The sequence below is a fragment of the Babylonia areolata genome, chromosome 26, assembly GCF_041734735.1.
Source record: "Babylonia areolata isolate BAREFJ2019XMU chromosome 26, ASM4173473v1, whole genome shotgun sequence".
Taxonomy (NCBI): Eukaryota; Metazoa; Mollusca; class Gastropoda; order Neogastropoda; family Buccinidae; genus Babylonia; species Babylonia areolata.
The window spans coordinates 7053942-7068040 of NC_134901.1; the positions used below are offsets into that span (position 1 = coordinate 7053942).

General features: G+C 42.7%; 1 protein-coding gene across 7 annotated transcripts in view; it reads right to left on the reverse strand.

Moving 5' to 3' along the window:
- LOC143300712 (uncharacterized) overlaps positions 1 to 14099 on the reverse strand; it is an 84873-nt gene that overhangs the window by 20390 nt on the left and 50384 nt on the right. For 6 of the 7 annotated variants that reach the window (XM_076614589.1, XM_076614586.1, XM_076614588.1 and 3 more), the window contains 3 exons: positions 11796 to 12252; positions 9743 to 9885; positions 5323 to 5541 (listed from right to left, as the gene is read on the reverse strand). In XM_076614589.1, coding sequence (XP_076470704.1) covers positions 5323 to 5541; positions 9743 to 9885; positions 11796 to 12252 — 819 coding nt within the window. The remainder of the gene's footprint in view (positions 1 to 5322; positions 5542 to 9742; positions 9886 to 11795; positions 12253 to 14099) is intronic. The other variant, XM_076614591.1, reaches the window with a different exon arrangement.

Below are 14099 nucleotides of genomic sequence, written 5' to 3' on the forward strand. Positions count from 1 at the left end.
ATTCAACAACTTCTCATGCGAATCACAAACACGCACACACACAAAAATCAGCTCTACATGTAATATTCTTATGTACAAGGAATTATTGACTGGTATCAACTCTTGTTAGTAGGAAAAGGAATTCTGGCATGCACACTTTTACAAAGGAGGGATCTCCCCCCAAAAAAACCAGCATACATGTCAATCTGTCAAAGAGGACATATCAGGTATTTCACTCAAAAAAACAAAAACAAACAAAAATTTAGAAAAAACTGTTAGTAACCATTAATCATTCACTTGTCTCTAAATTTACAATCTGATAAACTCTAGTCACTGACTGTGGGGTGAGGGGGTGTGGGGGTGGGGAGTAAGGGGCAAAGTATGGTCAAAAAAACATTTAAAGACGTCACTTAACTGTTCTAGTAGTGGTCTCATAGCCACACCTCAACAATGCCACCCCAATCCCCATTAAAAAAAAAAAAAAAAAAGCCAAGAAACACTGGCAAGGCCTTGTCTAAAAAGTTATCGTCTTGTTCACATATCACCGCATTTAACCACATCCAATGTTTCTAAATCATTTTCAGAACCACTGAATACTTGACGAAAATGTGCTTTTCCACATCACTGCATTTCCTGACCTCCTAATTTTCTAAATTACTTTCAGAACAACTGAAATACTCAATGTAAATAAACATGCCTGACTGAAGGGGATGGAAACAAGGGAGGGTATCTAACACACACAGACCAAGTCCACCACTTGCAGCATTCCACAGCAAGTCTCTGCCTTCACCACGTCACCAGACAACACCTCTATTCCTTCATCACCCACCAGTTTCTCAACACACACACACACATCGACCTGTTAGTCTCTCTCTCACCAAAGGCAAGCAGAATTCTAATTCCAACATCTCTAACTACTGATTCAAAAACTCATGCACGGCATGTGTCCGCTTGTGACATGTGCATGCACGTCTGGAGGTGTATCGATTATACCTGCAAGGGTGTGCCAGGCTTGTGTGTATGTGTGAGCATGTGTGTGTGTGTGTGTGTGTGTGTGTGTGTGTGTGTGTGCATGCGAGCGTGCATGTGTGTGTGAGTATACACACTTATGTACAGAACTGTTTCATTTTGTATTCTCAAAACATGCAGCCGCTCTACCCATCTCTGGTTTCATGCAAAAATGACAACAGGAATCAAAATGGATCACGTGAACTTACATTCACCTCTAGAAAAAATGAAAACAATGCGATGATTACTGCAATGTCTCATACACCTGAACGGCACTTCCTTAGAACACAAAGCTGTGCAGTAAGTCTGAATCTTCTTCAAAATATAGTAGTTTAATCCAAAAAAAATTTTTTTTTCAATAAAGAAAACAGGTAGTACATGTTTTTATCATTTAGCAAAATATCATTTTTCATCATTCCTGAAACACGCACAGATGTGCTTAAGTAAACTGTTCAACACACTACTGCCCAAGATGTAATAACTGATACACAGCTTGGCATCAGCATGATTGACAAAAGAGACAGAATAAAAAAACAACAACACTTGTCAATAAAATAAAAATGATTACTAAGAAAAAATTAACATTAGTCCTACTCCTAGGATTACTGACCAAGGTATTTCACTCAAAAATCACACACACAAAAAAAAGTTAGAAATTGTTAATCATTCATTTGTCTCTGGACTCCCCGGCCCGCCCCTACCCTGTTTCATTCACAACACCTTAAAGCCAAACACTTCCTCTCTCACCGTTAAATAACAATCAAATGTCCATGAAGAAAATGTGCGACTTACAGTCCCCCCCAAAACATAACAGCACGCTTACTGCAAAAGGTTGTTGCTTCCGCTTAAAGCAGAAAGAAAGGGAGGAAGGGGAGATGGATGTGGAGTGTGGAGGGGTGGAGGGGTGGTGTGGTGGTGGGGTGGCTGTCAATACTTATACCCTGTGATACAGTGAACCGTGTGAAAGCTAGCTGCTGGTATTTCTGAAAGAAACAGAAAAGAGACAGACAGACAGACAGACAGACGGACAGACCAACAGGCAAAGACAGATAAGGACGGGACAGGAATGAGGAAGAAACAGGGAAGGAGGAGGAGAAGGAGGAGAAAGAGAACAATTCAGTGACATGAAGGAGGACAGTGAAGGAATGAAGTCGTCTTCAGTTTGACATCTTTCCACTCCAAGTGATATCAGCAGGGAGGGCGTGTTACGGGAAGAAGAGGACAGGGAGGGGAGGCAAAAGAAAGGGAGTGTGAAGGTGTGATTGTGTGTGAAAGTGTACATGCATGCATGCATGCGTTTGTGTGGAGTGATGGCAGACATATCTTGTCAGAACCAGCAACGTCAAGCGTTGATTTCAGAAACCGAAAACAGTTTCCATGGTACATATCAGCATTTGAGAAGAAATGAAGCAAGAGATGAACAGGGAGATACAGACACACACTGGGACAGACAGAGAGACAGACAGACAGAGAGTGAGAGAGAGATGGAGATAGAAAGAGACTGGATGAACATAACAGGAAGTGAGGAATCTTTAAATGAATCCAAGCATTTAAATAAACAGACAAAAAAACAGGAAAACATTCCACTGGAAGCTTCCTTGAGTACAACCATACTGTATCCACACTGAAAACGCCTTGTTATTGTAAAAGAGAGTTATTTGGAAAAAAAAAAAAAAAAAAAAATTACATTCACAATTCTGGACGGTTTCAATGTTGCCCACAAAGTCAGGTCATGAATGAAACTACTTCACAAACAAGACTGATAAAGTAAAATGTCTGTGGGAGAGGGGTGGAGATGTGGGTGTGGAGCCTACATACCACGACTTTGGACAGTTTTTATGGCAATGGCTATCCTCCTACTGCAGCCAGTGCTACTGCAGCCACCTACTGTACTAACGATAATGACAACGCTCTTTATAACACATACTGTTAATACTCCCCATCACGTTCTTTATAACACATACTGTTAATACTCCCCCTCATGATGATAATGTTGGTGATGGTGCTGACAATAACTGTACGAACAATAATGATACCGCTCTTTATAACACATACTATCAATACTCCCTATCATGATCATAATGTTGGTGATGGTGCTGACAATTACTGTGCTAACAATAATGATAACATTCTTTTTTTTTTAACACATCTTGTCCTTGAATTTTACTCTGCCAGCTTCCTAAGCTGTCACCTAAATTCCCATCACACCTTTCTCCAGCCTTCATCTTTGCTGAGCACAACAACCAAGGCAATGTTAGAGCAATGCTCAGCACTCCTTGGTCAATGCAATACTGAGCACTAAATGATCAATACATCTGCCATTCACATACTCTGGTCAATACAATGCTGAGCACTAAGTGATCAACACATCTGCCATTCACATACTCTTTGGTCAATACAATGCTGAGCACTAAGTGATCAACACATCTGCCATTCACATACTCTTTGGTCAAAACAATGCTGAGCACTAAGTGATCAACACATCTGCCATCCACATACTCTTTGGTCAATACAATGCTGAGCACTAAATGATCAATACATCTGCCATTCACATACAAATGTAGTACAACAGCATGCAGAACTGGATATGCAAAATCAGCAGTATTCATTCTGTTTATTTCAAGATAGAAAAAAAAAGTTATATATATATATATATAGGGAAGGAAAAAAAAAAGCCAATCATAATGTTCCAATCAAAACATTCCTCACTTACAATAGTCCAATCAAAACATTCCTCCCAGAAACACTCACCCGTGTGAATACTTCCATGAGATCCATAGTTTGCTGCTTTTGATCAGATCTCTAGCAGCCGCATTTCACTATGTTAAAATCTATTCTGCCTCTTTTTTCATATAGTATTTTCTTTATCTGCAAATGACACAGTAATTTAAAATTTGAACCTCCCCCTCCAACCCCATCCCCAGCAAACTCACACTTTTTATTCAAAACTGATGTGAAGCTTACCAGAATCCAGACAGCACAAAATCTGCAGCTTGCGTGTGTCTGTCTGTGTGCATGACATTAACCAAGCAAACATCTGCACATCAAGGTCCACTTCTGGCTCAAGCGCTGCCAGGAAGTGCCTGTGTATGACGGGTGCAATGGCCGAATGGTTAAAGCGTTGGACTTTCAATCTGAGGGTCCTGGGTTCAAATCTCAGTGGCGCCGGGTGGGTAAAGGGTGGAGATTTTTCCAATCTTCCACGTCAAAAAATATGCAGACCTGCCAGTGCCTGAACCCCCTTCGAGTGTATACGCATGCTGAAGATCAAATCCATGTCAGCGTTCGGTGGGTTATGGAAACAAGAACATACCCAGCATGCACACTCCCGAAAACGGAGTATGGCTGCCTACATGGCGGAGGAAATTATCAAAACGGTCATACATGTAAAATGTTAAATGTTACATGTTTGTCTGAGTGTGTATGTGTGCATGCCTGAAATATGATTGAATGACACAGGAAATGAATGAGCGCCCAATGGCAGCCGTCAGTCGGCTCTGCCCAGGTAGGCAGCCTGTTGTGTAAATGACCCCGAGTTTGTAAAGTGCTTAGAGCTTGGTCTCCGACCGAGGATAGGTGCTATATAAGCATCCATATCAATCAATCAATCAGTCAGTGCTACACTGAGACATTATGACAGGAGGGAGGAGAGAGGTGGACACAGATCGTTCAGAGGAACCAACCACCCACATCTGTATGGAAATGTGTTGGCGCATCTGATGTACACATCCGCTTATGCTGTGAACCAACACAGAAATATTAGCTGACATTTTTGTTTCCCTGTACACTAACACAGAAATAAAAGCGAACAGGTTTTTTCTCCTGTATATCAACACAGATATAAAAGCTAACAGTTTGAGTGAATCACAGCACCTGCAATGCAGCAGCAAGGACTCTGTGTGGCAGGGCAGGGGGGAGGTGGGGGGGGGGGAAGTGGCAGGGGGGGTGGGGGGGAGAGGGGGCGAAGGGTTGGGGAAAGGAGAACCCATGGGACGAGCAGCAAACAAAGCGTGACCACAACAGCCGCTCTCCGCTAACACCACTACTGTTAGTAAAAGCTGGAACTTGTTTGGCTCCACCACCACACAAACACACACACCAACATCACGGCAGCGTTAGGAGCATACAGCGCTCATACAGAAAAAAAAAGAAAAAAGCAAGCACCATAAAAGCCAATACAAAAAGGTTAATAAACAGCAAGGCAATACAGGAATGAAGAAAATCCTGGGGATAAAAAAAAGAAAGAAAGAAGTATATAACAAAGAAAAAAAAAACAATCAAAGGCAATCAGTTGGAAGACGGGGCACTCATCCTCCTCTCGCCCACACTCCTTGCCTTGTGCGACCTAGATGAACGACGCATTTCTATCTCTTCCTGCTCTTTCTTCTCTTCCGCCTCCCGCTCTGCCGCCATGGTGGCAGCCGCTTCCTCCTCGGGCACGTCCGTCACCAGAGCGGCGGTTACGCTATCGAGGCTGCGGATAGCTTCCTCAAGATTGAGGGCGCTGACGGCGGGGTCAGCGGAGGAGGGTTGCTGGGAATCAGCAGAGGGGGGCTGTGCAGAGTGTGGGTCAGTCAGGAAAAGTCAACACAAGGCACACGCGCACACAACTTTCCTTAAGTCCACGCCCACACATCACACATTAAACTGAACAAAAAAAAAGAAAAAAAGAGGAAAGCAACAACAAAACAAAACTTAACTCAAAATTAAAATGTCCGACTAAATAAACTGAAAAACAAAGAAACAAACAAAACACGACACTAACTGCAGGATGTGATGAGAGAAAAAGAAATTAAAAAAAAATTTTTTAAAAAGGAACAGAATGACAAGCCAGCAGAAAGATATATCATTATGCGTGAACATATGTTGATGTGCTGTTTTACACACTCTAACACACACACACACACACACGAACATAATTATGCAGACAAAGTTTGACAAAGATTTAGTTCAGATGCAGCTCAGATTTAAGAAGCACAGGAAAGGGGCAAACCAGTCTCTTAAGCATTATTATAGCATGGAAAGATTATTCTGAAGTGCGTTTTACTTCTTCAAAAATGTACAAAGGATCAAATTAAATGTTCAGATCAAAGAATGCGCCCCTAATTCACACAGTGTCTGAAAAAAGCAGCAACAGAAACAGTATCACCTCTGAAAGTGATTTTTTATTACCTGGAAATTGTGTCTGGATTCAGTATTTAAAACCTTAAAAGCCTACTTTATTCATCTCCAGACAAACTGGACCTCACATCATATCATTTGAAGCCATTTTCCCCCATAAAGAGATACTTGCAAAAATGTTAACCCGGTATTCCTGCTTCATTCATTTCAATCCCCTTGATAAAAACATGTATGTCCACAACTGCAGTGATGTTAAAGGGAGCTAACTTCCTTCACAAATGGTCTTGTACAGAAGATAACAAACCCAATTTACTATTCATCGAGTATATTAATTAAGCCAACGTCAACTACCCCAATAATCTGTGATTGGTGTAATATTACCACTGTGCTAAAAGTCTACTGGTCTTGTACTTAAATAAAGCCAATGGCAACCACCCCAATAATTTGTGATTGGTGTAATATTACAACTGTGCCATGTAAATAATGGTCTTATACTTTAATTAAGCCAAAGGCAATCACCCCAATATTTCGTGACTGGTGTAGTATTACAACTGTGCCAAAGTAACTAACCTATTCAACAACTTATCATGTAATGAAATTATAACAAAGCTACTTTATAATTGGTATGGAACAAATTATCACACCAAAAGTAACCAACATCATTTATGATTGGTCTGGAGCCATGTCATTCTGTTCAGCACATAGGAGATAACACAGTGGCCTAAAGAACAACAGCATCATCAAGAACAGTATCTTAAAGTTTCAGATAATTCTGGATGTTAATCAGCAAACATGGCAGAAAGCAGGGGTTTGTAACATGCATGCCGAAAGTTGGGTATTTCCATCTCTTCTTTTTCAGGGACTTGTACATTAATTTTTCTTTTGCTGCTCCCTCTCATATTTCCTTGACTTATCAGCAGTCCTGGGAATAATGTCGACTCCATCTTTCTGTCAGCGTTGTTGCATACTGAGTCGCTGGCTCAAATGATCACAATTTGTTTGTTTCCCTGTGTCTGCCCGTCTGCCCTGATGACCTCAACACACCAGCTGCTATGGTTCTCTTAGGGAACAAGGAATTTTGCTCACTGTGACATCAAGTTCATCAACAATTCGACTGTTCAATCACTCCTTCCCCCTCGGGCACTTCATAAATAAAATTACCGTAAAGTTCGGTCTATAAGCCGCAACTTTTTACTCCAGCTTCAGCCTCTGCGGTTTATACAATGATGCGGCTTATCTGAGGATTTTAACGATCTCGGGAGTGTCACGTTCTTGTCTATTCTTAGCTGCCCTTCAACTCACCAAAATCATGATTTCTGTCCATGAATTTTTGGATGAGCTTCAGGATAGTGTGCTAACTGTTCACATTTTATAAATCAAATCCTTGCACACATTAAAGCCTTCAGATCAGCATTCAGTTCTACTCTGCTCAAGCATACACCCTCATCATGACGAAAACGCGACGTTATGCCTATGATGCAGCCTTCAAATTGAAGACGATCGACCTAGCAAGACGACAGTGCAAGCGACAAACCAGGAGCAACCTCCACCTTCATGTTCATGAAGTGAAAGCAAGGCTGAAGTCTGTGACAAGATGGCGGAGGAAGCTGTGCTGGTTCTCTTCAACTCAGACACTGAAGATGAAGATTTCAGTGGATTCAGTCAGCAGGATGACACTGAATAAATGTGACTATCCCTAAATTATGGATCTTACTTTCGTTGTGTTTATTTATTATTTTTTTGTGGCACTATCAGTAGTTTCGCTTGCTTTTCTTTGTGTTGTTCCTGCTTGTGTTTATTTCATAACCTACAGTATTGACAGCTTTTCTGTACTATCAGTATGTGTTCCGGTACCGGAAATAAGTGCCGCTTATAAGCCAGTGCAGCTTATGTATGTATAAAGTTCAATTTTTTCCAAAATTTAGTGGGTGCGGCTTATATACCAGTGCGCTCAATAGACCGAATTTTACGGTACACAATATTCATGTACACAACACACACACACATATGATATACATGCTACACGCACATTATTTTCATCAAAGGCAGCATTTAGTTTCTGGCACCAAGTCAACATCAGCACATCATGACTGTATCAAAATATTCACACACACCCTGTCTCCCCAGCCCCCTAAAAGAACCCCAAAGCAGCAACAATATGAACAAGCTTCCCACAAAGGCTAAACAAGAGCAGCGTGTTTCACATCACGTTCAGCATAATGTGGCTGCACACAAAAACGACTGAAAACAACAGAAGTACCATCAGAGAGGAGCCACACACACACACACACACACACACACACACACACACACACACACACAGCAAGAGCATGATGGTGCGTTATTTGAACAGAAAAATTAAGGCACAATGTGTAGACAGAACAAGCGAAGTGAGCTGAGCAACAGGGCAAAGAGCTGCACACCCACCCATCCCCCCCCTGACCCCCACCCCTCACTACACACAGAGAGTGTGACTGTATCTAAATGCCAGGTGATTGTTATAAGCACGCGCAAGCGCACACACACACACACACAGTGTGACTGTAAGTGTCAGGTGTTATAAGCACACGCACACGCACACACACAAACACAGAGTGTGACCCTAAGTGTCAAGTGATGGTTATAAGCATGTGCGCGTACACACGCATGCACACACTCTCACACACACACACACTCTCTGGCAGAAGCAGGTCAACGTTCCAGGTCTGTTAGAAACACACAAAATGCACAGCTGTGTGGGTCAAGCTTCACAGTCCCCGGACGCTTGACCTCTGGTACAGTTTAACTGTGTCAATATGTGTAACTATTAAAACAGTATTATGCTGAAGAAAAAAAAGTTATTATGCATCTTGTATTGAAGCTGCTCAATGCCATGGATTTCATTTTCATTTGCTCAGAAGTGGTTACAAAAACATAACAACATAACAGATTGGTAGAATGGTGCATGTAGGGTGGGTAGGGGGAAGGAGTACACTTGATGCACAACCATGTTATATTACAGAAAAAATATTTTTTCTACGTTACTTTGTGGGGTGGGGGGGCGGGTGGGGGGGAGCAACCAATTACAGTAGAATGGGAAAGAATTAAAGTCACAATGGGGAAAAAACAACAATAAAACAAAAACGAAAATGATGATTTTTAAGAGGTTTTGGGGGCCTCTCCTAGAAAAAGCTAAAACCTTTATTTTTTCCCAACCATTTGGCAATTTTTTTTTTTTTTTTATCTTTTTTCCTCTGAAAATTTTTTTCCCCTCTGAAATCAACTGTTCTTCCACTGAAAACAGCTGATCAGGTGGGTGTTCCCCAGCCTGCAGTGATTCCACTTTGCAAGCTAGAAAAATTCTGTGACCTACATCGTCTGTGGGGTTTTAGCTCTCCGGTCATTCCATCTACAAGCAGGTTATCACATGTATCACCATTTTGCTCTGCTGTTCAGGCAAAGGTGAAGTTTGCTTCACACTCATCAGTCGTGTCAACGAGACTCCATGATTTCAGGCAGCCTTCATGTGTTTGGGGAGGGGGGTGGGGGTGTGGGGTGCGTCTAACTCTGATGATGTGTACCACAAAGTGCTGCTTTCTTCCTGAGTGCCGCATTGTTCTGTGTTCCCATCTGCCTCAAGGTGGGGGGGACTGACCTGTGTGCTCTGTCGGCTGGTGGGCGTGGCCTCCCCATCCCTCGCTTCCTGCTGGTGTTGGTGTTGTTGTTGTTGTTGGCGTGCCTGGTTCTCCATGGCCATGCGCTGCAGGTCCATGGTGTTGGCGTACACTGGCTGTGCTCCTGGTCACACAGCAACCACCACTGGGCTTACTACATATATCTTATATCCATCTTACCGGAACTGCACTGCACTTATGTCTGATATCTATCTTACCTGAACTGCACTGCACTTATGTCTGATATCTATCTTACCTGAACTGCACTGCACTTATGTCTGATATCTATCTTACCTGAACTGCACTGCACTTATGTCTGATATCTATCTTACCTGAACTGCACTGCACTTATGTCTGATATCTATCTTACCTGAACTCTACAGCACCTATGTCTTATCTATCTTACCTCACAGTGTCTCCTGGTCACACACACACCCTCCTTTTTTTCATCTATTTTCTTGTCTTTTCTTTTTTCTTTCTTTTTTTTTTTTCTTCTGAGGGCCGGATGAAAAAAAAAAAAGCTGTACAAGCTTATTCTTTAACCCTTAAAAAAGATCATTCTGACTTGACTTGACCTACTGTACTGCACTTGTGTCTATATTATATGTCAATGTCTCCTGGACACACAGCAACCCCACCCCCCTTTCTACACTTATATTGATCTTACACTCAGTGTCTCCTGGACGCACAACTCCCCCCCCCCCTTACTACACTTATATCTATCTTACATCTCGGTGTCTCATGGGCACACACCAACGTCCGGTCCCTTACTGTACTTATATCTTACATTTCAGTGTCTCCTGGACACACACCAACCCCCCCTCTTACTACACTTATATCTATCTTACATCTTGGTGTCTCCTGGACACCCCCCCCCCCTTACTACACTTATATCTATCTTACATCTCAGTGTCTCCTGGACACACAACCCCACCCCCTCCCCCCCCTTACTACACTTATATCTATCTTACATCTCAGTGTCTCCTGGACACACAGCACCCCCCCTCCCTTACTACACTTATATCTATCTTACATCTCAGTGTCTCCTGGACACACAACCCCACCCCCACCCCCCCTTTACTACACTTATATCTATCTTTCATCTCAGTATCTCCTGGACACACAGCACCCCCACCCCCCTTACTACACTTATATCTATCTTTCATCTCAGTGTCTCCTGGACACACAACTCCCCCCCGCCCCCCCCCCCCCCCATCCTCCTCCTTACGACACTTATATCTATCTTACATCTTGGTGTCTTCTGGACACACAACACACACACACACCCCCCTCCTACACTTATATCTATCTTACATCTTGGTGTCTCCTGGACACACAACACCCCCCCCCCCTTACTACACTTTTATCTATCTTACATCTCAGTATCTCCTGGACACACACCAACCCCACCCCCACCCCCCAACCCCCTTACAACACTTATATCTTACATCTCAATATCAGATGATTCATACTTACACACTGAGCACGTACATGTAAAGACACTTCACTCTGAATTTTAACATTCCTGTATCTGGTCTGGACCGGATTATTCAAAATGGGTGGGGCATGGTGGAAGAGGGGCCAATGTGGATAAAACTGCACTCGGTAAACATTCAGTGTGAAACTACAGTCTTCAAAGGATTATAAGAAATGTGTGCCACCCCAAGATATGAAAACTGGTAATATAAAGTTACCATTATATTCAGCTGCCTCACAAGTTTTATCATTCAAAATAAAGTTCTAAAGACACACTTCCATCAATCCTAAGACATACTTCCATCAGTCCAAACAAAGGTCACAAGACACACTTCCATCAGTCCTAATACACACTTCCATCAGTCCAAAGACACATCTCCATTACTAAATTTAGTCCTTAGACACACTTCCATCAGTCCTAAGACACTTCCATCAGTCCTAAGACACACTTCCATCAGTCCAGACAAATGTCCCAAGACACGCTTCCATCAGTCCAAACAAATGTCCCAAGACACACTTCCATCAGTACACATAGTCACATTCCCCCACTGAGCTGACCTGGCGGCAGTGCTGGCGGGGGCACGGCCTTGACCTTGGGGCGAGGGCAGTGGGGGGGCAGCACGGGCTGCATCTTGTTGATGGTGGCTGACTGCCGACCGTGCGCGTGGGCGCCGCCCGACGAGCTGTGGGACCGAGGCTTGCCGCCCGCAGCCCGGCCCTTCCCGTGGCCCTCCCGCATCTCCACGCCCTCCACCCCCTCCCCCTTCTCCGGCAGCGGCTCAAACAGCTCCGGCTTGAGTGCCGGGCGAGAGTACATCTTCTCCGAGCCGGCTGAGATGGTGTGGGGGCGGACCCGGTCGCGCTTGGACACGGGGGAGGACACGGAGGGCAGGCTGTTGCTGCTGGCACTGCTCCCCGAGGAGGGGGTTGGTGTGGTGGCCAGGTGGGCCGAGGGGGTGGTGGGGGTCGAGTCGCAGTCAGCAGTGTCCGCCCCGTCACGGTCAGAGTTGGAGGCCTGCAGGGGAACGAAGGCAACTGGTTTGATTCTTGAGCAGGGACACACTTTCTTTTTTCTACGGGAACATTTTTTATTTTGAGTTAAAGAAACTCTCTTCTAAGGAACGTTTGGAGGCCTGCGGGGAACAAAGGGAACGGGTTCGATTCTTGAGCAAGGACACTCTTTCTTCTTGGGGAACATTTTTACAAGAACAAGAACAAGAACAAGAACAAAACACTTTAATCTCCAGGCCTCCGGCCCCTAGAAAGAGGTCAAAAGTACACAATATGGTGAGCGCACAGCAACAACTCAATGTAAAATACATACTAACTTAAACCTGTAGAACAAAAGTGCTTCTTGTGCATAGTAATTTAATTCTGAATTTCTTCATTGCTGTCAAAGAATTCCTATCGTATCTTCAGGGCATTAAACATATAAACGCAGAGTTTACGAATACTATAAACAGAACCATTCTTCAGCAAGTGAGCATTCGATTGACCTTCAGAGTTCAGATGTTTTGGCAGCAGGTTACTGTAAAGGACACAACTGTTTATAAAATGGTTTCATCTTCAACCACATTATAACGGTTACATGCGTAAATTTGAATTACATTTGAATGTTCTCCTGAAAAATTATCCATTTATTGGGAGCAAATCAAGCCGTAATTTTATCAAACAGTCCCTGAAACACTTTTTATCCACCAGTCCCTAAAACACTTTTTATCCACAAAGTCAAAATACTGCCCACACTGAAAACCAGTTTTAAACAGTCTGTAGTTATGATATATATATATATATCTTTAGACGTTACTGACTCGTCCCATTCTTGCATAAAAATATCTTTCATTCTTTGCTTGAATAATGACAAAAAAGTTGGCTCACAACCAAAGCCCTGTTGCAACCAGACATATCCAAACTCGAGCCTAAATAAAGTATTTTTTACTAAAGACACCCAGCATTTTTTGCTTGGGGAACATTTTTGATTCTGAGTAAGGAAACTCTCTTCTAAGGAACGATTTCATTTTGAGAGAGCTTTCTTCTGGGGAACAAAGTGTTGTTGATGTACAACGTGAGGCAATGCAAGAATATGAACCTGTTTTCTTTGCTGCAGAGACAGACAGACAGTGGGGCAGAATATCGACAATGAGCAATAATAGCCAAGGAGATGGAAAATCAAACTTCCCCCTTCTCTTCACTCCTCTCTGTAAGTCGCATTTTCTCACACTAATACTGCTATGAATACCCCAGCATGCTGCTGTTTATAACACACACAAAGAGTGCTTTGAAATAAATCTTTATAAAAAAAAAAAAGCAAAGTAAAAGATGAAAAACTATATAAGTGCATTATTAAATGCTACTTGTACATTATTATCTACAGAGCACACTACAACTACAAAGAACTTACTCCATCTATAACATCATTAATAATCACAGCCAATTCAGTTTTAAGAAATTATCATAAAAAGCAAATGAAATGGATCACTTATGAAAACTGACTCAATAAGTCAAAAAGCAAAAGAGTTAGGTCTGCTATAAAAAAAAAAAAACAACTCAATCATGAAAAAGGAGTATACAGCAAATCAAAACTCATGCCAATGTACAAATATGCAGGAAAGTGTAAAGGCATGCACACACACACACACACTCTCTCACCCCCCCCCCCCCCCCCCCCCAACACACTCACAGGCATGCATGCACACGCACGCACACACACGAACTAACACACAGGGTTGCACACACAACTGTCTTGTGAAATATTCACTGGACAAAAACAACATCTGAATAGTGACTACAGAAACCGAACACTCCAGCAGAACAATCACCGATGCTTTAACAACCACTGCAGAACACAGAAGAGGAATCGTA